This window comes from Mustela nivalis, assembly GCF_964662115.1.
Source record: "Mustela nivalis genome assembly, chromosome: 2".
In the NCBI taxonomy this organism is placed as follows: domain Eukaryota; kingdom Metazoa; phylum Chordata; class Mammalia; order Carnivora; family Mustelidae; genus Mustela; species Mustela nivalis.
In genome coordinates this window covers 171,579,977-171,605,442 of record NC_139021.1, presented here as the reverse complement: position 1 = coordinate 171,605,442, position 25,466 = coordinate 171,579,977, and the positions used below count along the sequence as shown (strand labels likewise).

General features: G+C 46.6%; 1 protein-coding gene across 7 annotated transcripts in view; it reads left to right on the top strand.

Moving 5' to 3' along the window:
* The window catches only part of ABLIM1 (actin binding LIM protein 1), a 299,644-nt gene that overhangs the window by 122,225 nt on the left and 151,953 nt on the right, over positions 1 to 25,466 (top strand). For 2 of the 7 annotated variants that reach the window (XM_082721487.1, XM_082721485.1), the window contains exon 1: positions 545 to 704. The exons of 4 other annotated variants lie outside the window; for them this stretch is intronic. In XM_082721487.1, coding sequence (XP_082577613.1) covers positions 689 to 704 — 16 coding nt within the window. In that variant the 5' untranslated portion in view covers positions 545 to 688. Of the gene's footprint in view, positions 1 to 463; positions 705 to 25,466 lie in introns of those variants that run through there. One more of the 7 variants, XM_082721489.1, reaches the window with a different exon arrangement.

Genomic DNA, 25,466 nt, shown 5'->3' with positions numbered 1-25,466 from the left:
CCCCCCCCCCCCATTCAGGAAAACCGTGTTGGGCGGGGCGGGTGGGGGCGGAGGTGAGCGCCAGGCCAATCTTTATTCATTATAATTGAGCCTCAGAAGTTGAAGAAAATGAACTTGGAGTCGCTGGCATTATGTTTTCCTTTTTCTACTATGGTTAATTTTATCTATTCAGTGTGTCCCAGAGAAGCTGGACTAAGAATTGCGAGCAGAAGTAATAGGAAACTAATGAGCTAACAATTGACTAGTTTTATTTATCGAAACAGTCCCTTGGCTGTTCCTCGGCCCCCCTCTTCTGGCAATCATTTATCAGACCCGGGGAGGGAGCGTTCTGTGCCGGTTTCCCCGGCCTGGGTGCGAGGAATGCAAAGTGGTGTCGGTGACCAGAGATTAGGACAGTGGAATTTTGCATTTGTTACAGCAGCAGCTGTAGCGAGTGGTTTCGGCCCAAGGGCAGAGTCCCCGAGCTGGGCGCGGCCGCCACTCGGCGGCGATCGCGGGGCGGGCACCGGAGCTCGGCCCCCCGGGATGGGGGCGGGATTTTAGAAAGCAGCCCCGGACTTCGCGAGTGGATGCCCGGGGCTTTTCCTCGCAGCGTCTACAGCCACGGATCTGTCCGCCCAGGAGCGCTCCCACTCCTAGACTTGATTCCTCGTTCCTTCCGCGCTGCTGGCCAGAGGACCCGGTTGCCATGGTGAAGGAGAAAGGTAATTATAAATATCGATCCCCGTGCATGGTTGCAGAAGTTGCAATGGTGCTGCAGGGCTCGGCCACCTAATGGGGGATGATCAATCGAAAGCCAGGCAGACATATTCTTGGTGCGAGAACCTCCGTATTGTGAAGTCATTAAGAACCTCTAATTTAGTCGCGGCGTCTGAAGCGTATCCTATTTCTGGAGTGTTTGCACAGCTGAGCTCCTGGATGTGTGTCTCTTTTGATTATCGCGTCTTGAAATTTGTGCTGTGTTTGAGAGTTGCTTTCCTGCTCCCATCCTAGCCTTCATTCTCTTCCTTACCCCGCTGCAATCAGGCAGTTAATGAAGATGTGTAATGAAAGGGTCCTTCGACCGGGCTTCTGCTGCTCTGGGACATGCCCAAGCCCAGCTGGGATGGGCTGAAAAGAGAAGCGAGCTGTTCTGAAGGTTTCAGGTGTGCTGTCTTGATCACCCGGCATTTCCGCGGCATCCCTAATCACCCCATCCAAACACCTTTTCAAAGGATGCGATGTGTGTCAAAGGGGGCAATTCAAGTGGCAAGGAGAATGTCAAAAGGGAGAGAGAGGGTGGGGCGCTCTGCGCAGGTGTACATTATTTATGAACTGGGCGTGGTCCTGAAATGCGAGTTAAATCTTTCGGAATTAAATGATAGTTTAAATTATTAGTTTATCTGGAACTTGTAAAAGAAATACAGCAATCCTTGATATTAATTATCCAAGTAATATATAAAATATATCTTAGAATGAAATGTGCAGAACAGAGAGCAGAAAGTGAAAGTCCCTTGTCCCTACCCTGCCAACCTCAATTCCCCCCTCTCTCTAGAGATAACATTGTTAATATTGTGTATCTTTCTAGACAGGAATAAGACAGATAGTCAGGAGGAGTATAAAAATGAGATCGTTCTATCATTTTTCTGTGACTTATTTTTTTCCCTCTTAATAATACATGTCTTGGGGACCTCTACCACATGATTTTATAATGTGAATAGCCACCCTTTAATTTTGCTCTTTGGTAAGCTTAGATTTATCCTGCCACACTTTCTTATTGTGGGACATAACTTCTTCCATAAACACAGATGTTTGTTCTTTTGGGGCTGTCTTGAATCATTTCAGTGATTTATTTGTATCTATTTTCACTTAAAGCTCCTACAGGGAATGACTTTGAGGTGAACACGCTGAACTCAAATTGATCCTTGTTGCTGGAAACACAGTTTGGATTTATTATACTAATGGATGGCCGGAGAAATAGGATCACGAGAGCTCACAGTGTTAAGGCTGCACCTTAGGACAAAGAGAAATGCGGTTCTGCTCCATCCATCCTCCTCCTGTGTATCTTTCGTAAGCCTGTCAGTAGCTTTGGTCTTTCACTGAGTAAGTGGTAATTGAATGAAATGTTTGGGTGCACATATAGATGCTTCTACTGATGTGCTCTCTTTTTTAGGAATATTTTCAGGAACCCTCAGAAGAACAAATACAGATGCTGACATTTAATAAAGGCCAGGTTTCTTCATTCGTACCTCCTTCTCAACCCAGCCCTGACCTCCATTGCTAATGGATTTGAGTTTGTGTCCCCAGTATAAGCAATTTATGCATAATGGGAAAGGGAATTGCAAAAGCCACTTCTTGATTCCCTTCCCGTGGGGCCCAGGGAAGCCCCAGACTTGCTCTGTGTGGTGGACAGATCATAGATCAGTGGTCCCCAAAGAGCAGCTCTCTTTCTAAGCCATTGCAGATGCCTCAAAACCCAAACTGATCGCCTGGGTTCACATTTACTTCATAACACAGTAGCCACTCTCTAACCGGAGCATTGGCACGGGCCACCGAGAGGTCACATACTAGAATTATCTTAGCCCTTAGCCACTGATTAAAGGCTGTTCCTTTTTTATTTTGAGGTCTGTGCCAGTCCGTGCTGCCACCTCCCAGCTCTCTGATTGCACCAACCTCCACCAGCAACAGAGGGAGGCAGGATTTGGGGCAGGTACACAAGAGCTTCTGTGGAAAGAGAGGAATTCCATCATAGCTTTTAAAGTGAGAGGGGTCCAGGGGAGCACGTAGCCCAGGCATTCACCCTAGAGATGAGAAAACGGGGGTTTGGAAAGGGTAAGTGAATTGTTCAAGGTCATGCGGCAGCTCCTTGGACCCAGTGTTCATCCTCTGTGTCCCATCAGATGGTGGGCATGGGTCAGTGACTGCACTTGCCACATGGTTGACTTCCACGGGCTGTCTCACTAGAAGGTGAGCCTCCCCGCAGCCGCGCTGTGTCTCCATCTGTAATTCTTGACCACACAGCTTCCTTAGTATCTGCCCATCACAGATTCTCAGTAGCTGAAACAGGTTGGCTTGTGCTCAGAGCTTGGACCTGAACCTGTGTCTTCTCAATCCCGAGAGTCTTCTGGTCCTCTGCATTTCTTCTTGCTCCCAGAGATGCCTTGCTTCTTCCTCCTGGAGCTGACACAAGTCACCCTTGAGTAGGCTCGGATCGTGGTAGCCTCCCTCCCGAGGAATATGGGGGGCCTTGCGAAGGAGGGACGTGGATTCCCTGTTGTGCTCTCCACTTAGAGATGGCTTAGCTCACACCGGTTTGGGGCGTTCTTTTCTCTTGCATGTATCTGTCTGCTTTGGGGGCTGGCCCTCGCTGGAAAGCAAGCTTGCTGGCAACTCACACTTCTGCTAGTGTAGAGTGACATTTGCCGACATATTCTGACCCTCACTATCTTTCCTTCCCCTAACCGGTCGCCCACCCTCTTCCAGGGACTGACACTTATTGATCCAGGAATCTTGATGAAACGGTTATTTCTCTGATGTGTTCAAGGACATGTTACCCTTGCTGTATCCCGTAACAAATAAGTAGGAGAGACTTTTGTGGGTTTATCAGTCAATATCTGTCTTCCTGAATACACTCTCATCAACCTAAACTCCAGAGGCCCGCTATACTCATTAAAAGCTATAATTGTCTAGCTTATGTGTATGGTCTAGTGCAAGCCTTAAAAGTACAAGAGGGATTTATTATTTTTATTAGAGAAAACGAGAAGAAATACTAGAGATTAAATTATGTGAGCGCTCATCTAATTTAAATAATGAGGGATACTTATGGTTTGGAAACCATGCATAAGAATAAGAATTTAGCTGTGAGGGAGACAGCATTAAGGTAGAGAGGATTTTACATTTGGACACACCATTTTTTCTTTGTTTTGTTCTGTGTCCTGGAAGACTTTTGAAACTATTGGATGGCCCAACTTGCTTTTAAGGAAAAGTGGGATCCAGTGAAACTCATTTCAGTCCAACCTCAAGGGAGAGACGTTCAATCTCCTTCTGACATTCAGGTGAAACACACACATGCACGCACGCATGCACGCACACACGCATGCACGCACGCACACATGCACGCACACCCGCACACACACATGGCAATCTTGTTTCGTGGTAGCTGCTGAGAACAGTGGTGTATTGTATCTCAAATGTGTCCTACAGACTGGCACCAAAGTAATCCTCTTAGGACACCGATGTCATCATATTTCCAGTTCCAAAACCTTGATGAGTGACAAGGTAAAGTTCAAGGCTTCCTGCTGATCACTGAGGATTCCTTAAGTCCTGAGCTTACCTCCGCCCCACTCCTATCTAAGCCCATCTTATTTTGTTTTTATTTTCAATGTTATTATTAAATCTGCCAGTTACTGAACACATACAAAGTGACAAACGTTGCCTTGAGAGCCTTACATACCTTGTCTTTAGTCTTTGACCCAGCAAGGTCAGTGGTGTTCCTCCTCTCCAATAAATGAGGAAGAGGAGGCTTGGAGGAATTTAGAAACCTGCCAGAGATCGCTAAGCTGAAAAGCAGAGGAGCTGATTTTCCATGCAGTCCTACCTAGATCCCCAGTCTGTGCTAATTGTACTGCTGCTCCTCTCGCCCCACATTCGTCCTGTTTGAATCATCGTGGAAGGTTTTTCTTCTCTCCAGCCCCCATCATGCTACACCTGCTATCCTTGTGGGAAATAGCTATATTCTCCTTTTCTGCCTTTGTCAAAGACCTACCTTAAGTTCAGCCTCCTTATAATGCTTCTCAAAGGCCCATCCCTTCTGTAAATTCTTCTAGAATTACTCTGTCCACCTAAGTAAACGCAAGGGAAATTAAACAACAGTTGGGCCACCGGTGCAACTTAAGAAAGTGCTCTCTCCTCAAGTGTTTGTTGACTTCCTATCCAGTCTTGTAGAACAGCCTTTCCAGGTGTGAAGAGCTGCTGCCTCTTAGGGTGTCTGCCTTGGTCGATCCCACTCCTGTCAACACCCACACAGCCATGGACACGACCCACTCAGGTACAGGCACACCACCTGATGTAACTGAAACCCATTTCTGCTCCATCCTTGGGGAGTTCTGGGGACGGTGGATCTCTCCATGGTGTCATGATTCCTCATGTCCAAGTTGCCCCTCGGACCCCTTTTTAGTGTCTAATAGCCTCTTCTAGATTGAGTTTTCCAACCCTGCTTCCCAGATTAATGCTTCATGCCCTACACACTCCTGGGCTTGTCTTAGTTCTTCATCTTTTCCTCAACTCAAAAAGCCCCAAGCTTTTCAAGGGATAACAAAAGGCCAGGACATCCTAAAGTAGGGCTAAAGAGAAGCTATCTATTAAAGGAGATGCCATAATGCTACAAGTTTCAGAATAAATTGTCTTGATTAGTGACTTATGTGTACAACTCAGTTCTGAACTTTGCATCTTTGGAGGGAGTGGAGCTCCAGTTTTTATCATGCTCCTCTTGAGAGGGAAAACAAATCCAAGTGTGAATAGCTCTTACTATGTTACAGATGGAAGTGCTACTCTCACCAGAAGTATGCCCAGCTTAGCTGCATTACAGTAGGGCTGTCCGGATAATGGGATTTCCAAAGCTAAGGGAAAGAATTTGACATTAGAAAACTAATCCCTTTCCCTGTGCTGTCTACTCACCGTCTACAAAATGTTCATCCAGAAATGAAAGAAGACTTGATTTGTACTAGAGTTAAGGCTGAATGTCCAAGTAAATCTGAGAGAAGGAATACTGACTTGAATTTACTGGGAGGTCTTGGGAGTGATTGTAGATGAGGGAGTGAACTCAAGAGCATGGAGACAGCGAGGACCTAAGCTGGAGGTGGAGATTTGAGAGGTGGCCCTGCCTCTTGCCTCTCTGATGACCCGGTCAGGTGACCAGAAAGGATGATATCCCCTGTACGGCATCCCAGAAACCCTCTTTTACAAAACAACAAATTGACTTTTCCAAATTCCTGCAGAAAAGACATCCTAAGGTAGACTCAGCCTACCAAGAGGAAAATCTCAGCATCGGATTCACTTTGAGGAGAGGAGTCCGCTGTGACATATACATAGCCCTTGAGGGGCAAGAAAGAGTCCTGGTATTGTTTGCCTCTAGTATGCTGAAGTCAAAATGCTGAGTGTTTTCCTGAGCCAGCATTAGAGAGCCAGAGAACTTTTCCGAAGGTTCAGTGATCGGTGAGTGGTGCAGATTTCTCTCATTGTGGTTGAGCTTGATCTGGCCACACCACAGCAGAAACCAGCCAGCTTCCTATTTCATTGTGTGTTGGTCTGATGGTGACTCATACTGAGAGGTATGTTTATCCCAAATTGGCAGGAGCTGTGTATTCAAGGGCAAATTTTGTTAACACTGGGGAGGGTGAATATTTGTATGCATGACCTCTTTTCTCTGAAACCTTGTATTTGTGTTCACACTGACATGATTAATGCTATTATGGTCCAGTGTACCCTGGGGGGACCCAAGAGGCTCATGTCTCTAGCCCATTGCGATCAAACAGGCTGACTTGTTTGAATACTTGGACTTAACCATGAAGATGCTGGATTTCTGAACACTTCCAGGGAAATTAGTGTCTGGGGCAGTGGTCCTCAAACATCAGCAAGCGTCAGAATCACCTGGAGGGCTTCCTAAAACATGGTTATCTGGACCCTGCTCCCAGGGTTTCTGATTCAGTAGGTCTGGGGAAAGGCCCAAGGTTTTGCATTCCAAGCCAATTCCAGGTAGCATCGATGCCCTTTGTCCAGGGACCACACTTGGACATGGTCTAGGTAATCCATGGTTTCTGTGGGTAAAATGATCAGCCCTTTAAGCAGAAAAGTGAGAGCTTTTTTGTAAGTAGCCTCTCCATTCCATTTGACTAACTTTATCTTGTCTACAATGCACAGATGTCACAGAGGAGCAAAGAGCGTGGTTTCCACGGACTTTCCCACAGTGTAGAATGAAGCTGTAGTTCATGATAAAGCAGACCTTCTGCGAGATTCGAGTGGCCAGAGACTTCTATCAGCATAGGACACTGGGTGTCCAGAGCGTGGTGGGGAGTGGGTGTGGGAGGAAGATACAAAGCCCCTCTTCCCAGCAGTGACTGGGGCTCAGCCTGGCTTGGGGGAAGGCAGTGCTCATTTGGAGTCAAGGCTCTAGGTTCCACTCTCTAGGCGTGTTCCACTCTCTAGGCATTGTCCCTAATTCTGGAAAGGTTAGATGAACTTTTTTACTGGGGTTCACAGAGCTCTTTAGAATCCTTTGATGAAAGATGGTTTCCGTAGATATCTTGTCTCACAAAGGCTACAACTCCCTCTTTAGTCTTAGAGGAACTAAAATATATTATTCATATGTGGTGTGTTTTACTCACTATGACTATAGCTGGTCTTATAGTCTAGTGGTATCTCTGTTGTTGTTTATGATTTGAAACACTGTAAAGAAAGAAGTTTAAGAAAAATTAAGAAAAACAGAATGATAGAAAAAGATATCGAGATCCTTCCATACTGGACTGTCTGATAGGAAATGGAAGAGCAGGCTGAGTACCCCCAAGAAAAATGGCAGGAGCTGTGGGTTCCGAGGTCCACTGAGGGTCCTGTAAGTAACCCATGGCTGGATGAGTGTCTACTGGACTGCTCTCTATATGCCACTCATGGAAACCCTGTCTAGATAGCCATTGAGGAATAGAGTTGGGGACCAATGATGGGAATGGTATCTGCTATCCTGGAGTCCAGTTATGTTCTACCTGCTCACCTGGAAAACACAAGTAGTTCTGCCATATGTAAAGGTCCCAATCTGAAACAATGAACCATAGCAATGGGTTTAATGATCACATTGTAGATTTTGGGAGGTCTACTCTCTGCAAGGCATTTTAGGGGTAGCCTAAGACAGTGAAAAGTTCCTACCTTCAGTAGGTTATTGAATTAGCCAGGGTAGAAAGGGGTACTGACTAAGAATGTAAATCAAGGAGACATAAGGCAATAGAAAAGGTATAAACAATATTCTGTGGGGGTTCAAAGGAAGAGTTAGTGTCTCAAAGGAATTTTTTTAAGAAGGCTATCTAGAAGAGAGCATATTTAAGATTGTCCTTGAGGGGTCTATATGTTTCTTATGTTTAGGGATGGTATTTGATTCAGTTGGTATCCATAAGACAGTGTCTTCTCCATAGTAAGTGCTCAATGATGCTGAATGAACTTATATGTGAAGGAATGGTATGTATTGATGGGGGAGATGGGTATACTTACTGAAATGTGTGGTCAGAATCCAATAAGAGATAAGCAATCTCTAGGTATAGAAACAAATAAAATACGGTTCTTGGCCTGAATGCACTCATATTCTAGCAAGGGACAGAGACACATAAGGAAGTAGTTATGGTATGATGTGAAATGTATTAGACAGAGAACTGTTAAAGTAACATGTTACATAGTGCAGGGAGTGATTAATTCTGCTCTCAAGGTCAAGGCTGGCTAGGCTTTGAAGGATGAATAGGACTGCAACAAGTGGTTAAAGAGGAAGTGAGAAAGAGGTGGTCAAATTGGCAAGACAGAAACAGGGAAGTATAACCTCTGTCTGAGGAAGAACAGCCAGTTGAGTCTGGCATGAACTTCTAGTTGGCCACTTTATTAACAGCAAATACAAGGAAGGGTGAACAGAGGGCTTTATGGGTCAGAATGAGTTGAGGATGGTACACCTAGAAGTTGGACGTACAGATGCCTCCAAGAGCCAGACAGGTGACCCACATGATTGAAGATTAGGGCAAACTGAACACTGTAGCCCTCAAAAGAGAGAAGCTGGGGCACCTGGGTGGCTCAGAGGGTTAGGCCTCTGCCTTCAGCTCAGGTCATAATCTCAGGGTCCCGGGATCAAGCTTCACATCGGGCTCTCTGCTCAGCAGGGAGCCTGCTTCCTCCTCTCTCTCTGCCTGCCTGCTTTTGATCTCTCTCTCTCTCTCTGTCTGTCAAATAAATAAATAAATACATAAATCTTTAAAAAAATAAAAAAAATTTTTTTAATTAAAAAAATAAAAAGCGAGAAGTTGCTCTGTGGCTCCAACCTAGTTCTCAAGAAGGGACATGCACCAAGCGGCCAGAGCTTCAGATTTCCAAGAGTGACTAGAAATAGGAATTTTTATGTAAAATCTCCAGATGTTTAAATGTTGGCAAATGATTCAACTTTCTCTTCAAGAAAATCCTTGTGTGGGCCAAACAAAACATGTCTGTGGGCAGAACTCGGCCTTAGGGCCTCCAGATTGTGGTCTGGGACTTAATACAGCATTCCCCACACCTACCCACAGCAAGGAATCCATCGTCACACACCAAGACCCAGGACTTGCGCACTCATCATACAAATGGCTAAAATAAAAGTCCCATGAAGCAATGCATTTACTCTTATTTTGTTTTCTCTTCTGTTTTTAAAATATGCTGGCCATGATCCGTTGAACCGATTTTATGTTTCAGTGGGTCAAACTGAAGTTTGAAAACCACTGGTTTAGAACATCTACACTAAAGTCTTATCGGATGCAAACAGAATGACGTACTTTCCCGGGCACCCTTTTTTCTCTCCTGGGTACTCTTAGAGTGAAGCTTAATGGGTATGTTTAGGTTAAGTGGCATTTCTTCCCTTGAACTCGGGAAGTTGTTTTGTTTTGGTTTTTAATTTTTTTTAATTTAAATTTGATGAACACAGAGCCTATTATTAGTTTCACGGGGGTAGAGGTCAGTGGTTCATCAGCCGTATGTCACACCCAGGGCTCATACATCACATGCCCTCCTTAATGCCCGTCACCCAGTTACCCCTCCCCCCCGCCGACACACCTGCCTCCCCTCCAGCAACCCTGGAGAAGTTTTCACAAAATCATTGTAGAACTGTTAGTGATCACTTTACCCTAAACAGAAGTTGGCCAGAATGTGGTGTCCTTTTTTGGGGTGCTTTTTGAGAACAATTGAGAACTGAGCTAGTGGCTTCACTGAGTACAATGCTACTTGGGTGAAGTTCAGCAGAAAAGCCAAAGGAAAACCCCCATTCGGGCCTCATCAGCTTCTAAGCCTGGTATTTCTGGAACCGCTTTTTCATTTAGAAGAATTTTTTCCTGTGTTTCTGCGTCACCACTTCCTGTCGCCATGCTTACCAGGTTTCCTGGCTTCTGCCTCTCAGCCAGGGAGACAAGGACAAGTTTAGGCCTTGGGCAGTTTGTCATGCATCATGTCACCCCACCGTCTGTGCAGAAGCTCCTCCCCTCCGTCTGCTGGGGAACACGTGCTGTGCATAGCATTCATTTTTGACCTATCAGAGCATTTCCAGAAATATTATAATTTAGGGGCTTCAGAGAGATGTGACTGACCTCTCACTCATGAAGGTCTGAGGGTTGAGCTGTCCTAGCAAGCCTCCAGTGCAGCAGGAAAGGCACGGCCTTGGGTTTGGGGCACGTCTGCCTTCACTTCCCTTTTGAGTGCAACAAGACCCTACGTGATCCTGGACTCTTGAAACAAGAAGCCAAGTGTGGCATCTTGCCATTGGAAGGAGCTGGTAGGAGGGAGACACCCTCAGGGAAAGGCCATGCCTACTGGGAACGCCACACAAACACTGGGTGGCAACACCAACATTGTGGTTTTGCGTAATAAGTAGGCAGAGAAGGCAGACACTAAACCTGAATCGAGCCAACAAGGCTGGGCAGAGAGCAGCAGCTTGCTGGGACAGACAGCAGCAGACGGAGATTGTGAGGGGTCAAGGGCCAGCCCCATGCAGGACGATGGGGCAGTGTTTCGAGATAAGAGGTGAAAGCCCCTTCTTTACAGAGCCCAAGCGTTGCTCCCCTACAGGGCTTTGTTCTCCTCCTCCTGTAGGTGGAGCATCCCCTTTGGAGCCGTGCAGCCCATATCCTGCACATCGTCTCTACCCAGAGGCCGTGTGCTGCCAGGGGCTGATGCTGGGCTTTGTATCAGATGCCCCACATCTCTGCCCCTTCTCAGAGGACAGAAAGCCGAGCTTTAACCCTACTGGAGATCTTTTTTTTTTTTTCCCCCTCAGTAAAAATGGTACTGAGATCACCCACTTTTTTCTCCAGGTTGGGGAGGTTTTGTAAGTTATTGGATGAGTGTGAACATTGGGAAGAATTATGGCTGGATCTATGACAAAAACTGATAAAAAAAAAAATAATAATAACCATGACAGATTGTTTATCAAGAAAGTAAGTGAGCAGGAGAAAAGGAAATGATTAAATTTGGGAGATGAAAAATAATTGTACAAGAAAGGGAATCTATTCACAGGACACACCCAGAGTTTAGGAGAGCAATAATTGCATTCTTAAACAGTGACCACAGATTTCACTGAAAACTGTGGTATTGCCATATTGGTGAGAACAGGATGTTTAAAAAGTAATGGCCCAGCTGCTGTAAGCACAGGTTTAAGAACTGTAGCGCTGACGGCCAGAAAAACACCAAACACAGGACACATCTGCCTATGGGCCGGTTGGAGGAGCAGAGTGGGCCATTGCCATCAAGCATTATAAGCAAACTTGTTTTTTATGTCTATAAGCCTATTTCGTTTCTTAAACTTTGACAAAAATAAAAACGTGGGAGAAAAACCATACGGCCTTCCCCATATCTTATTGTCAGGGTGAATGTAGATGAAATCTGATTCGTAAAAGTTTCCAACGTGGTTCTTGCCATGATAGGTAATCCCTAAACTTAGTTGAAGGTCAGCTGATCTCTAGAGTTTTTTGGGGTTTTGTTGTTGTTGTTGTTTTAAGGAGCAGGGTAGGTACACAGCTCAGAGCCAAAGGGAATGGCCCAAGATCCCTCTCAGAGAAAGTAAGATGAAAATATAGGTGGTTAGGAATGAGATCTGTAATTGATAGAGAGCAGTGTCAAACTTCCCTCAGCATGGATTCCTGGTAGAGACAAGTTCAAAGCCTGAACTTGTGAAGCCCTTCCCTAGAGGAGTCCATTTCTGTCTCATTCCTCCCTTGTGGGGCAATTACCATTCCATTCACCTCGGTGGCTTTGTAAATTTATCCCCTAAGTCTTCAGGATTTTATAGGCTTACCTGAAAAATAAGTTGTGTTTATGATGGGGAGCTCTGCAGCCAGACTGCCCGAGTTCGAATCCCGGCTCTACGGTTTACTGATTGTGTGACTTTGGGCAAGTCCCTTAACTTCCCAGGGGGTCTCAATTTCCTCGTCAGAAAATAAGGGTGTTACTAGTATGAGCTTCATAGGACTGTTATGAGAATGGAATCCATTCACAAATATCAGGCATTAAAAAGAATGCCAGGCATACAGCAAGAGCTCATCGATTGTTTGCCCGTGTTGCTATGACTACCACTATTCCTCCTGGCTGAGAAAAGTCAGGGGCGCCATGTTCATTGTTGTTGCGTTAGGCCATCAGATTAGTTTCAGGACTCAGGCAATAAATTAAGCTGGGATAGGTGACTTATGGAAGCAGGAAGGCCCACCCATGTCTGCTGAGCAAACGCTTTGTAATTGACCTGAAGCAGAACAAAGCTGTGAACTTCGGTTGTGCCGAGGGAGCTACTCCAGGACCACACGAGTCACTTCCTATGGCCAGTTGGGTGATGGAACTTCACCAGGGAATTCTTTTGACTGGGTTCGTGATGCCTGTGTCCCCTGGGCAAGCAAGCTGATGACTCCACTTCATCTCTCTGCTGTGCAATGAAATGCGATGTCCGATAATGACTTGGTGCTGGAATGTGTAGATCCACCTGGTAAAAGCATGGTTTTAAAGTGCTTCAGGCCAGAAGCTGCATGTGTTCAGGATTCTGGAGGAGGAAGCAGGCCACCCACCGGCAGTGCTCCCTCTCCACTCCTCCAGGTCACCATGTCATGCCCTGGGGGGTCACAGTCGTTATCATTTCCAAGGTTCTGATGCCACCTTCGGTCCTCCGCACAGATCAGCTCAACTGGAAATTGTGCTTTGCTGTGTGGTTCCCAACCAAAGAGAAACTTAGATAGACTTGATCTGAGATTGGGCGGTCAGTAAGTCATGCCCTTGGCTTTTGTTTGTTTTCTGAGTCAGAGGCTTAGGCAAGCGTTGTCTCGTATCATTTGTTGAGTTTATTGACATCATCACAATTAACCTAATGGATAGACACTGTTGGGGACCCAAGATATTCAACCCGCTCGTGGTTTTCCCGAGGCTGTTACTAAGGAAGAAAACCAGACTCATGTTCAATGAATGCATGTTTTGAACACATATTTATGGGGCACAAACCTGGTGCCAGGACCAGGCGAGATGCTGGGGATATTGCAGCAGTGAGCTTGTGGTGGAGAGCACAGAAAGAGAGAAACAGGATGCTTAGATTGTAAGTATAAGGACAGGAAACAGAGATGGAGTGGTGGGGACGCAGGGAGATTGCCTTTCCTTTGATGGGTTTGAGAAACCGCTCTGAGAGATGGCAGATAAACTGCCTTCGGGTGAGACCAGAAGGAGAGGCGGCCAGCCTAGCCAATGGCTGGGGGACGAGCCGTGGGGAAGGGAAGAAGGCACATGGAGATCCCAAAGCCATGGGAGCTAAAGCCCCGGGGGCTGGAGGCAGAGCTCCCAGGAAGACTGGAGAGGTAGCCAGGGCTCTGGGGCCACTGGGGGCATCCTGGGTCCTGTAGTGAAAGTGCTTAGAACACTTGGTGAGTGGAATGATGTGCTCTAATTTGGCCCAAAACGATCATTCTGGTTATTGTGTGGTAAGGCGATCAAACAGTTGAGTCCCAAACCCAAACTGTTTGAAGATGTAGATTCCCTGGGTTCCTCCTGACTGCTCTGTAAACGCCCCCTAACACCCAGCTTGGTGAGGGGATCAGTCATGTCTAGGCATGTCCCATTGTTTCTAAATTTCTGACAAATCACTGGAGTTGATCTGCCTCTAGGTCTATCTAGAGTGATCTAGATCTACCTCTAGTGATCACTAGATCTACCTCTAGTGATCATGAAAGCTCCCACCTGAGCCATGAATGCGGTCTGATGGTGTCTTGATCAAAAGTATTTTTTTTTCTCTTTTGTGGTCTCTTTCCCAGGAAGGCAGCCAAGATGAAAGGATAAATGAGGGCATTTTTTTTAGGGTGGGGATGTACGAGGGGGAAACAAATATATACTGCAGTAGGGAGGGTTTTATGCATCAATAAGGTGTGAGATGCGGAAAGGGTTTGGGTGGTTCCCATTTCCTTGTGCATTTACAGTCGTTCCCTTGGATAGCTGAGCAAACATCGGAAAGCTGAGACTCATAGACACTAGTCAAACCTGCTGGTTAAAATCTATAAAGACAGAAAAGAGATTGGTGGTTGCCAAGGATTGAGCAGGGGAAGGATCGAGGAGTGGCTGCGAATGGGCACGAGCTTTCTTTTGGAGGTGATGAAAATGTTCCAAAAGTAGATTGTGATCACGGAACTCTGTGAAAATACCCAAAGTCACTGAATCGTATACTTTGCATAGGTAAATTGTATGATATGTGAATTTAATAAAGCTATTAAAATAAAACCTACTGCTTACAGCCTGGTGGGATAAGCTGGAATGGTACACTGCAGGCTGTAAGGTTCACTGGATGAACTGACCGTTCACTGGCTAGGACACAGCAGAAGAGCAAGTGTCTGTTGCCAATAGTCACAGATGACAACACGACTGGAAATTGAATGTATTTGAGTTTGAGGTAGAGCACATGGGAGTTTATGATCAAGGACCTTAAACTGTGTCCCACCATATCCCTGCATCGAAGCACCATGGTAATGGTAATTAATGGCTTCCCTTAGCTGTCCGGAAAAGTGCGGGGCACTTGACATCCATTAACTCATGTATCTTCCCAACTATCAAAGTAGGATTTATCCCCATTTTACAGAAGAGGAAATTGAGGCTTAGGGAAGGATGGTAATTTGTTTCAAGATCGCGGAGCTAAGAGGGGTGCAGCCAGGATTCGCACCAAGTCTGTCTGACCGGAACACACAGTGACCGAGTCACCACTGGTGGTGATGTCTCCGCACACACCATCACATGAGAGCAGGGGCCCCCAACTTGCCTACATCGTGAGCTGAAAAACAGTCCTATCTCAGAGTAGACTCTACTCTGGTTCTGTCCCTCCTTTCACGAACTTCATTCCCGGGGAAATAAGGAACTTTAAAGTTTGTTCCTCAGCCCGTCCTTGGAGCAGGCACAGGGGCAAACCTCTCCCACTGTCTTTATTCCACAATGCCCTTCCCTTCCTCTATGCTTCCGAAGAACCAGATTTCCTGATGGTCCCAAGCACACCCCATCCCACCCGTCACGGTCTCAGAGGCAGTTCCCTTCCTTCCCACTTGTTTAAATCCTACCCTTCCTTTGAGACACAATGAAAGGGTGCTTCCTTCTCGAAGCTTTTTTTCCTGCTTTCTCTTTCCCGTTTTCACAATTTTCCTCTGGCACCTGATCTGTTCTCTACCTTTGGATTCATACTCATTCATTCTCCTCCACTTTGTCTCTGTCTCCACCTTCCCTCCACCTCCTTCCGTCTACCCTACTAAGCGGTCAATTCTGTGAGGGCAGGACCTGGAGTGTACGAGCATGTCAAGGCAGAAACACTGCCCCTTCCCCTTCTGTTGCTCTTGTCCATGAAGCCTCTATATCAGAAGATGAAGACCGACCTACCACCCCCCCCCAGATGTTTCCTAGGCTCTCTCCCACTAGGGCCCTGAGGGCTCAGAGCGCCCCAGCTCCCCGAACTATCCCCATGTCACCCTTTCAGCTGTCGCCCACCCCCAAGTCAAATCCCACTCTCATCTCCCTAGAGGAACTCTCTCTACCCCACTGTCCCAGCTTACTGTGTGCTTCTCTCTTCAGAAGTCCTCGCATAGTGTCTGAGCCTGTCCTATAGTCTTCACCTCCCAGGAGAGGGTGAGTTTCCTCTCTGTGTTGGTCAACTCCCCAGGCAGGGTATCCTGTGGGCTGTGCACGTCCCTGGGATGCCCCCTTCAGAGGCAGGAATGGCATCTCTGGAGGCCCACAGCGCCTGAATGACAGAGCACACAACAGCGGCACTCATCTGGTCAGTATTTGTTGATTGTGTTGATGAGAAATTATGTCCCAAGGACTGGACGTTGTGTTTTGTTTTCATGGGGGTGTATTTTTAATGTCTGTTCCCTCTCCCCCAGTCCCACGTTGGATTTCAAACGTATTTTTTTCTTTCCCAGTGATGACTCCACTAAGTCTAAGCTTTCTTCACCTCAAGAGATAATCTCCTCTCTCACACTCAGGCAGATGAACCCCTGAAGTTCAGTATAGGAAGATCGAGCCCCCCAGAGTTATGCTAGCACCTGGATGACTAGGAGAACACCTGGCCAGGAGACAAGTACAGGTTATGATGCATGTTTGCCTTTTCTTGCAAAGGCCACACCCGGCAAAGTCCTGTCCTACAGAAAGCTTGAATGGACCAAAAACTCGGGTCTGGGAGGAGCTCAAGTACTCAGAGGAGCTTGTGTTTGTAAAATCGTGCCTGATTCTGCATGTTGGATGCTGAGAACTCAAGCCATTTACTGTTGTCTCCCCACGGGCTTGCAGACACCGGAGAGATCCCGGGGAAGGCGAGTTGGTATGTTTGCTCACAAAGCAGGAGTGGGAGCGCCTTTTCAGAAAGTGTTCAAATTCCTATTTCTGGAAATTTAGAATTTTCCTGAACTAAGAGGCTCATTTTGCTGTTCACTAGCACTGTAACCTCAACCCAGGGGGGTGCTGGTGAATGCTTAACAACCAGCTCTAGGAGGGGAGGGGGGAGGGCCCTGAGGTGTAAAGTCTGCCAGTTTCCATGGTGTCAATGCCACGCCCCCCGCCCCCGCCCTGCCCCGCAATGGCCTATTTCAGAGGAAGTCACTAAGGGGAAGTCACTGGCTGCACAGTGGGGCAGGGCTGTGCAGAGTTAGCTCTCCACGGCAAGGGGCCAGTCCAGCCCCGCACTTGTGGGGCAATTCCCTTAGCATCCCTGAAGCTCCATTTTCATTGTTGTAGGGTGAGAATAACTTGAAGTTGACGGGATCAAGGGAGATACTACTTTTGAACACCTTTTTATAAATTGCAAAGTACCATACCGATAGTCATCATTTTGCTTAGTTTGTCTAAAATGTTATTTTTTTAAAAGATTTTATTTATTTATTTGACAGATATCACAAGTAGGCAGAGAGGTGGGGGTAGGGGGAGCAGGCTCCCTGCTGAGCAGAGAGCCCAACGCAGGGCTCTATCCCAGGACCCTGAGATCATGACCTGAGCCGAACACAGAGGCTTAGCCCACTGAGCCACCCAGGCGCCCTAAAATGCTATTTTTAACTAGTTGGTATTTCCCAGCGTATCCTGAGCCACAAGTAGAAGCCGCCAAAAAGAAAAGGCAAAGACAACTGGAAACTTCTTGTGCTGTTACCAGACTTCGGTCATCACCTCACAGGGACACTTTGACCTGATCTTGGTTCTTTCTTTTTTTAACTCCTCTAAGGTGTCTGGATCTGGAACTGGGGGGTAGAAGGCAATATTGGCACTGTGCCTAAGCCAAACCCTGTCCCAGGCCCTTAGGCCCACATGTGCAGAGATGGTGATCCTGTCTCCGAACCTGCATTCCCAGAATGGCTCCAGCAGGACCATGGTCACCCCCGGTCCAGAGATCAGCATGGCGGTGACTCTCCGGCAGCCCCCGTAAAGATGTGGTGTTCTGCCCGCAGGGTTCAGCCTCAAGCCACTGCCCAGTTGCTCGACTTGATCCATTTCTGGATGGAATTTCTAGTGAAGGGCGATGTGAGATCCCTGGATAACCTTAAAAGACTCCATCAAATCTCAGAAGGGATTTTTGTTACACATGAGATATACCCGCTCATACTGACACGCAGCCGACATGGGCCACTCCGTGCCCGGCGGGTGCTGGAGGGCCTCCCATGAGGGGATGACCTCATGTGGTCACCTGGGAGGTGGGACCTGTATTCTTAGTCCCTCTTTACCGAAGCAAATGGCTGGGAAGACAGCCTGGGGGTCAGGGAGCCTCCCTCCTCATCCGAAGTCCTCTCTAATTCCTGTGAGGGAGAGGAGGTGGGGCTCCAAGCAAATCAGTGTGCTCCAAAGTAACATTGCTGACTGTGTCAGGGAAAGGCTAGGAGAGGTCACAGAAGGGTGTTGCCTCCGTGAGTCAGGTCAGCCCAGAGGTGTGTCTTGGGAGTCCCTCTTTTAAAAGAGGGAGAAGTGTCCAAGTTGGTTTTATATCCCTTTCCAAGACTTTTAAAAGAGGGAGAAGTGTCCAAGTTGGTTTTATATCCCTTTCCAAGACTCGCCTTCCTATAGAGAAGACAGGTGTGACACATCCGGCAAAAGCGTCCTGTAATTTACAAGGAGGAAATTTCTCGGCCGAATTATGATAATCCTAGGACCTCTCTGCCTTGTGAGAATCAGATTAACCAGATTTGCTCCTGGGCTGTTTCCATAATCAGGAGCCCAGCTGACGGAGAGCTGACAGTGCCTTTTATGTTTAGAGGGAGTAGCAAAGACCTGTTGCACTGCCTCAGAAAGGCAAATCAAGTATCGGGACATCTCACCAGTGGAAAGTGGCAGAGCAGCTAGAACACAGCCTTCCTGCCAATACCTCCGCCCCCGCCTGCCGGGAGTGTCTATGCCAAGGAGCCCTACGCTTGGTGCCACGTAATAATCCTGATTAACAAACTAACACGGTGTATAGATATAAAAAAAAAAAAAATGAGGTCGTGGAAGCCAATTAAAGAGAAAGATCATTTTGGACAACAAATGATGGGGTTACAGTGTGTAGCTTCAAGTAACTACCACTTGCCACAGCAGGAAATGAACTTTTAGGTAAACTACAAATTAAGCACTCTGCATTTATTTAAAGTCTTGAGTTTCTTGTTTCCCTGGGCTGAATACCAGTGCCGTTTTCTAACACAAAGAAGGGGAGTAGGAGGTGAGGGAGGCTGGGGCAGGGGGAACACATCTTTGTGCTGTGAGTTTACGATCAAATGGGAACTCATGGAGAAGAAGCCTAGAAAAGATTCTAGGTAATCCAACAGTTTCTGAAATGTAGTCTCCCAGGAGAATAGGATTCCCACCTCGAAGCAGAAACCAGCTTTGCCAGCAGAATATCATCTCATGATTGCAAACCCAGAGGGATCCTAACCAGAGACCAGTCCAGGCCTGGGCTTAAAACAGTAGAGGCTGCAGGGAGGGCCCTCCCGATGGTGGGCTGCGTTTCCTCCCTGTATCACCCTACCCCTTGGAGGGTTCTTTTCCCAGAAATTGCTGCAGCCTGGAATAATTTCCTTTTATATGTGAAGTGCTATTTCCCATCTGCTTATTTACTAGCAGGTGTTACCTTTGGGATTATGATGCAGCTGGGTGTTCACTGCTTCTGAGCTGCGTAATCAGAATTTAGCTAGTACATTGCACTAGCTTGATTTCCTTCTGTGCTGCATAAGACTTTCCTGTGGAAATCCCCTACACAGTGCTTCCGAGCATGGGCTCTGGAGTCAGACTCCTGCTTAGCTGTGTGATCTCGAACAAGGTTTCCAGTTCAGCCCTGGTGCTCTCCTTAGCACCTCAGGATAATAGGATAGCATCGCCGTAAGGCATTTGCGAGAATGACCTGTGATCACGCATATAAATTAGGGATCTTCATGCCTGGAACATAATCAGTGTTCAATAAGTTGTACCAGCTGTAATAACAGAATGGTGCTAAGGAGTTATTTACTGAGATGCTCTAAGTTCAGAATTCTGTGGCTTTATGTGGGAGATGCTCCAAGAATATGTATTGGGGGGTAACCGTATTTTCCCTGATCCAAAAATTGAGCTGAGAAGCACAGGGATGGCAACTCAGATTACTCGATGTGTGAAGTCAGAAGTATCCCAGAAGTTTGGAGGAACTGACCACTGATCTTGTACTTGTATAGGGCCAGCATTGATACATTGTGAAGCAGAAACAAAGGAAGCCCAAAACAAAAGAAAATCAAACACTGGGTAACAGTACAGAGATTTAGTGGGGAAGGACAAGGGAAAGAACAAAGTATTTGATCAATGTGGCCCAGAGTGAAGGCTTCAGAGAAGAGCCAGCAGATCAGCTGGGCCCCATGGGTCAGGGTGGCTTTGGGCAGGAGGGAGAAGAAGAAGCCATTCCAGGTGAGGCTGAGAGCCCTGTGTGGAGGCTCCGAGGACGCTGAAAATCATAGGTCAGGGAATAGTGACGAGGCCCAACCAAAGGGGTATTTGCATATTTCCATACATGAATAATAGAGTGTTTTAGTGTGCATTCTTTGGGGTTAGACTGCTTGAGTTCAAAACCACTTAACAGTGCTATGGACTCAGCAAATGTAGCTCCTTCTCAAAATCTAGACAGCTAGTGTGGACCACATTATTGAAGATCCCTGAAGCTAGACAGAAACTTTAGACTTGATGGGTTGGGACTGAGAGAACTGTTGGAGGTTCTTTTGTTTTTACTTTAATAAACTTTATTTTTTTTTAAATAGTTTTAGATCGGGCGCCTGGGTGGCTCAGTGGGTTAAGCCGCTGCCTTCGGCTCAGGTCATGATCTTAGGGTCCTGGGATCGAGTCCCTCATTGGGCTCTCTGCTCAGCAGGGAGCCTGCTTCCCTCTCTCTCTCTCTGCCTGCCTCTCCATCTACTTGTGATTTCTCTCTGTCAAATAAATAAATAAAATCTTTAAAAAAATAAATAAATAAAATAAAATAGTTTTAGATCTATAGAAAATTTGAGAAGTTTGTGTAGTAACTTCCTACATTAATATAATACTTCCGTTATAATTAATGAACCAGTATCGATGGAGTATTAACTCAATCCTTCATTCATGCTTCCTCAGTTTTTATCTGATGTCCTTTTTCTGTTCTGGGATCTCATCAGGATGCCACATTAACGTTTCGTTACCATGAGTAACCATGAGTTACCATCTTGGGCCTGTTATGGCCATGACAAGAAGACTTCCCTCCTTGGTTTTGGTTACCTTGACAATTTTGAAGAATCCTGGGTGGGTTTTTGTAGACTGTCCCTCAATTTTGTAATTTTCTCATGATTAGATTAGAATTATGGAGTTTTGGGAAGGAAGACCACAGAGACAAACTGCCAGTTTTGCCCACATTATCTCGAAGGTGCAAACTATCAACGTGACTGTCACTGTTGATGTTGACCTCGAGCACGTGATTGAAGCAGTGCCCATCAGATTTGTCCACTGAAAAGTCACTCTTTTCCCCCATCCATACTGTTGGAAGAAGCAACTATGTACAGAATGTACCAAGTAAGAATGAGGACTTAATGCCACCTCTTCGTGCAGACTACTCTTTGGAGGTTGCATTGGAGAAGAAGGAGCCAGAGAATTGGACACTCTCTACACTCTGAGAAAAGGGGTTTGAGGGCTACATTAGATTCATGTAGCGAGAGAAGGCGGAGTTAGGAATGTGACAGTGGACAGAAGTTAGTGGGAGAGGAAAAGAGAGTGGAATCAAGGATGACCTCAAGGTTCCACGCAGGAGTATTAGGGGATTGTCTGAGTACAGAGAGCGATGCATGCATTGACTGCCAACTCCCTTTCTTAGCTGTGTCACTTTGGCTGTGTCACTTTGTTCCTCTGAGTCTCTGCCCATTTGTTATCTGGCATTGACGGTTCCTGTTCTTCCTGCCTCGTGGAGCTCTTTGGGAGTGAAATGAGAAAGAGCAGTGGCAAGCCCTCAGAAAACAGGCACAAAAACTGCATCTCTGAAGGCTGCTTAAGGGAGTGCGAGGAGAGGAGGGGGTTCTGACTTCCTCCGATAACCAGGAGCCACTCAAAACTCACACTGCACACACTGCCATCGGTTTGTGATTGTCACCGGCTAAGCAGATGTTTGCTTTCTCAGCTGTTCTGCTTCTAGGGATCTAGTTCCATGGTCTGTTGGGCAAGACGACTGCTGGTTCTGGATTGGAAGGAAGGGCTTTGCCTAATCTTTGCCGCGTTCTTACCACCAGTAGTAACCCCTGCCTGGGGGCACTAAAGGCTCCTGGGATTTCCTGACTGAGCTCAGTCCCCCAACCTTATCACCTGCCATACCCCTTGGGCATTTCGAAAGTGAAGCATCCAAAATGGCGCTTTTGACTTCCGTCCTTAACTAGAGTTTCAGAGGCGTGACTGGCCTTGCTTGCCTGTGACAGAGAGTGTGAAACTTCCCAGCTCACAATGGGCTGTTTACCGGAGTAGCCAGAATCCCTCCAAATGGGATATTGCACCGTGGAGGAGTCCCTTTACCTTTCTGGACAAATGGACTCTTCTTAGCTCGTCATGTCCTATCTCCTCATTATTCAGAAAGTATGCAGCCATGCTTTTGGGATTTCATTGTGCAACTCTTATGTTAGCAGTGGATTGTTGAGCCATGGGAGATTTTAAGCTTGTCTATGCAAGTTCCAGGGCAAATCATTGACTACTTGGTACAGTAGAAAGAGTCGGGCAGCCTGACTATTCGGGGTGCGTCTGCCAATAACCTGCTCGTAGCTTGGGGCAAGGAACGTCAGCTCTTCACCCCTCAGTCTCCCTATCAGTATAATAAGTGGGGACCACCCAGGCTCTGAAAGATGGAGCAGTTGTGTAAAAATTAGCAACAGAGCCAACTGGAAGTAAGAGTGTGGAATTACCGTCATGGCCGTATTGCAACTGACTCAGCATATTTCAAAAATGTAAAATTGAGCCAATGAACATACATTTGGTATTAACCAAACTGCTGGAGGCACTTACATAAAACAAACCTCTTTATTAATCTTTAAAAAGAGAGAGATTCTTTTGTCAACACTGTTGGGATACAATGAATGCACTCGCTTGGTCTTTGGATCCCATCAGTTTTCTAATAAGAAAAGCCCATTCTTTCTCAAGGGGGAGGTTCTGATACGCGTCTGCCTGGGCTGATATGTGATGGAAAGGCAAGGAAACGCGGCAGAGGCTCTGCTCATCTCTGGCGCTTAACAAAGGTCACCTCCGGGCAAAGAGGACTTCAGAGTGTAATACATATTTCCAAAGGGAAATGCTTGCAAAATGCAAATGCTGATCCCAATTCTGCCCTTTGCGACTGGTGCCGGCCGCTGCACTGGCACCTTTGTTGAGACATGGGGAAAAGCCAAGAAGTGAAAAGATATTTCCCTCCCCTCGTCATTACTCAGCATGGCTTACTTGCTTAGCTATAAAGAATTCGAGCGTCAAGAGAAACTGCAGTCAGTTTTCTTATCCAAAAATGCATTCTCCCTTCTGGCCAAGAGGCCCACTGTGCTCCAATCTTGTTTCTAAAGAGGATGGCCTCATGGACCGCTTTCTTCACTCTAACATTTCTGGAACTTGCTTATTCATACTGTCTGAATTTGAAAGGGAAATAGTTCTTAAACTATAGTATGCATAGGGATCCTCTGAGGAGGGTGTCTGGGTGGCTCTGTTGGTTAAGCCTCTGCCTTTGGCTCAGGTCACGATCCCGGGGTCCTGGGATCGAGCCCCATGTGGGGATCCCTGCTCAATGGGGAGTCTGCTTCTGCTGCTCTCTGCCCCTCCCTCTGCTCTGTCCCCACCCCCATCTTTCTCTCTCTCGGTCTGCACTCATTCTCTCTCAAATAAATAAAATCTTAAAGAAAAAATCATTTGGGGAGCCTACGAAAATGATAGAACCCTGATTCCCACCCCAGGTTCAGTGGGGCTGAGGAATCGGCATTTTTCATCTGTGGCACAGGGCTTCGGATTCAGGGCTCCGCGGACCTGCTTTGGGCGTGTACCACTGGGTGCCAGGCCCACCGGTGATACTTCATGACACACTCTGTCCCCTTTGCCAGTCAAGTCCTAGCTGTTGCTTTTAGAACTACACTGGAGCTGGGCTCCATCAACTGTTGCCTGACTCGTCACAGTCTGTGACTCAGACAGACAGCATGGGAGAAGCGTAAGTTTGGGAGTCAGAAGGGGAGATCTTCAAGCTCCCACTTACCGTTCCTTGGGTAGGTTGCTCAAGAAATATTTCTATTTACTTATCTGTCAAATGGGAACAATATAACCCATGCCGCTGAGAGGGGGAAGTGGTGGTGAGGAGGGGATAGAATGACTTACCGGTAAGCCCCTAGCGCCATGCCTGGCATTTAATAGGTAGAGGCTCAATAAATATCACTTTTCTCCTGTCTCATAGGAAGCAGGAATTCACTGCAATACAAAACAAAACAAAAAGCAAAAAACAACTCGTATTCTCCTCTAGCACTTGAAGCAGATACTGTTAAGATAAACTTTTTTTCTAAAGATTTATGCACTGGGGCACCTGGGTGGCGCAGACGGTTAAGCGTCTGCCTTCAGCTCAGGTCAGGATCCCAAGGCCCTGGGTGGAGTCCCCGCCCTGCAGGAAGCCTGCTTCTCCCTCTCCCCCTGCTACTCTCCCTGCTTGTGCTCTTTGGCTCTCTCTCTCAAATAAATAAATAAAACCCTTTTTTAAAAGATCTTTTAAAAAGATCTTTATTGAGAGAGAGAGAGAGAGCACATGCACATGGAGTGGGGGGGTCAGAGGGAGAGAGAGACCTTCAAGCAGACTCCCCACTGAGCAGCGACTCAGGGCTCGATCCCAGGACCCTGAGATCATGACCTGGGCCAAAACCAAGAGTCAGATGCTTAACTTAGCCACCTAGGTGCCCCAACACACACTTTTTTTTTAACACCCAGGTGAATAGATTTGGGACCTCGTTATACATCTCTTTAAACGTCAGCGGTTTTTCTTTAGCTGTCATGAAAGGATGCCCCTCCTTAGTTCCTTCAGGTAATACTGACTGCTGTATAAGCACATGTTTCCAAGAGCGGTCCCAGGGGTCAGGTAAGGAAATGCAGCTGTGTCACAGTGTTGGTACCTTGGATGGACTTTCCCCAGGGCCAGCGCGGAGAATTTGGATCAGGTGTTGAACCCGAAACCACACCTGCTCCTAGTCAAAATCTTACAAGGACCACCTTGTTGCTCCGAATTTAGCTAGTAATGGATTATTTGGACCGGGTTGTTCAAACTCTTTTCAGATGAGATGGGAACATTACAGGGTCCGAGAGAAACAATGCACCATTATGCCTGTAGTGCCGGCGGGCGCCTTGCTGGAACGGGCTTTCTAAATTGAGTCTCAGCGTATCGCCCCACATCCCCCCCATTCCAACCTGGTTTTAGTGTTGCAGGGGAAAAACCATCTTTGTTCTTTGTGTTGGTTGATTAATTTTAGGTTCACTGTTCTTATCCCATCTCTTGCTCATGTGGATACCTATGTAATACATTTCTGTATATCACATGGTCCTGCTCCTGAGGACCCAAATCAGGGGAGAAAAAAAAAAAAAGATAGCACAAAGTGCCTATCTGCATTCTCTGGCTGGAGGAATTGCAAGTTAAACAAAGACCTTTGTCAGCTTAAAGCCACAGTGTCCTCTCCTAGTCTTCTCTCTCTCTCTCTCTTAACAGGTTTTTAAAAATTTATTATTATTATTATTATTTTGCTCTTTTATAAAGGAAA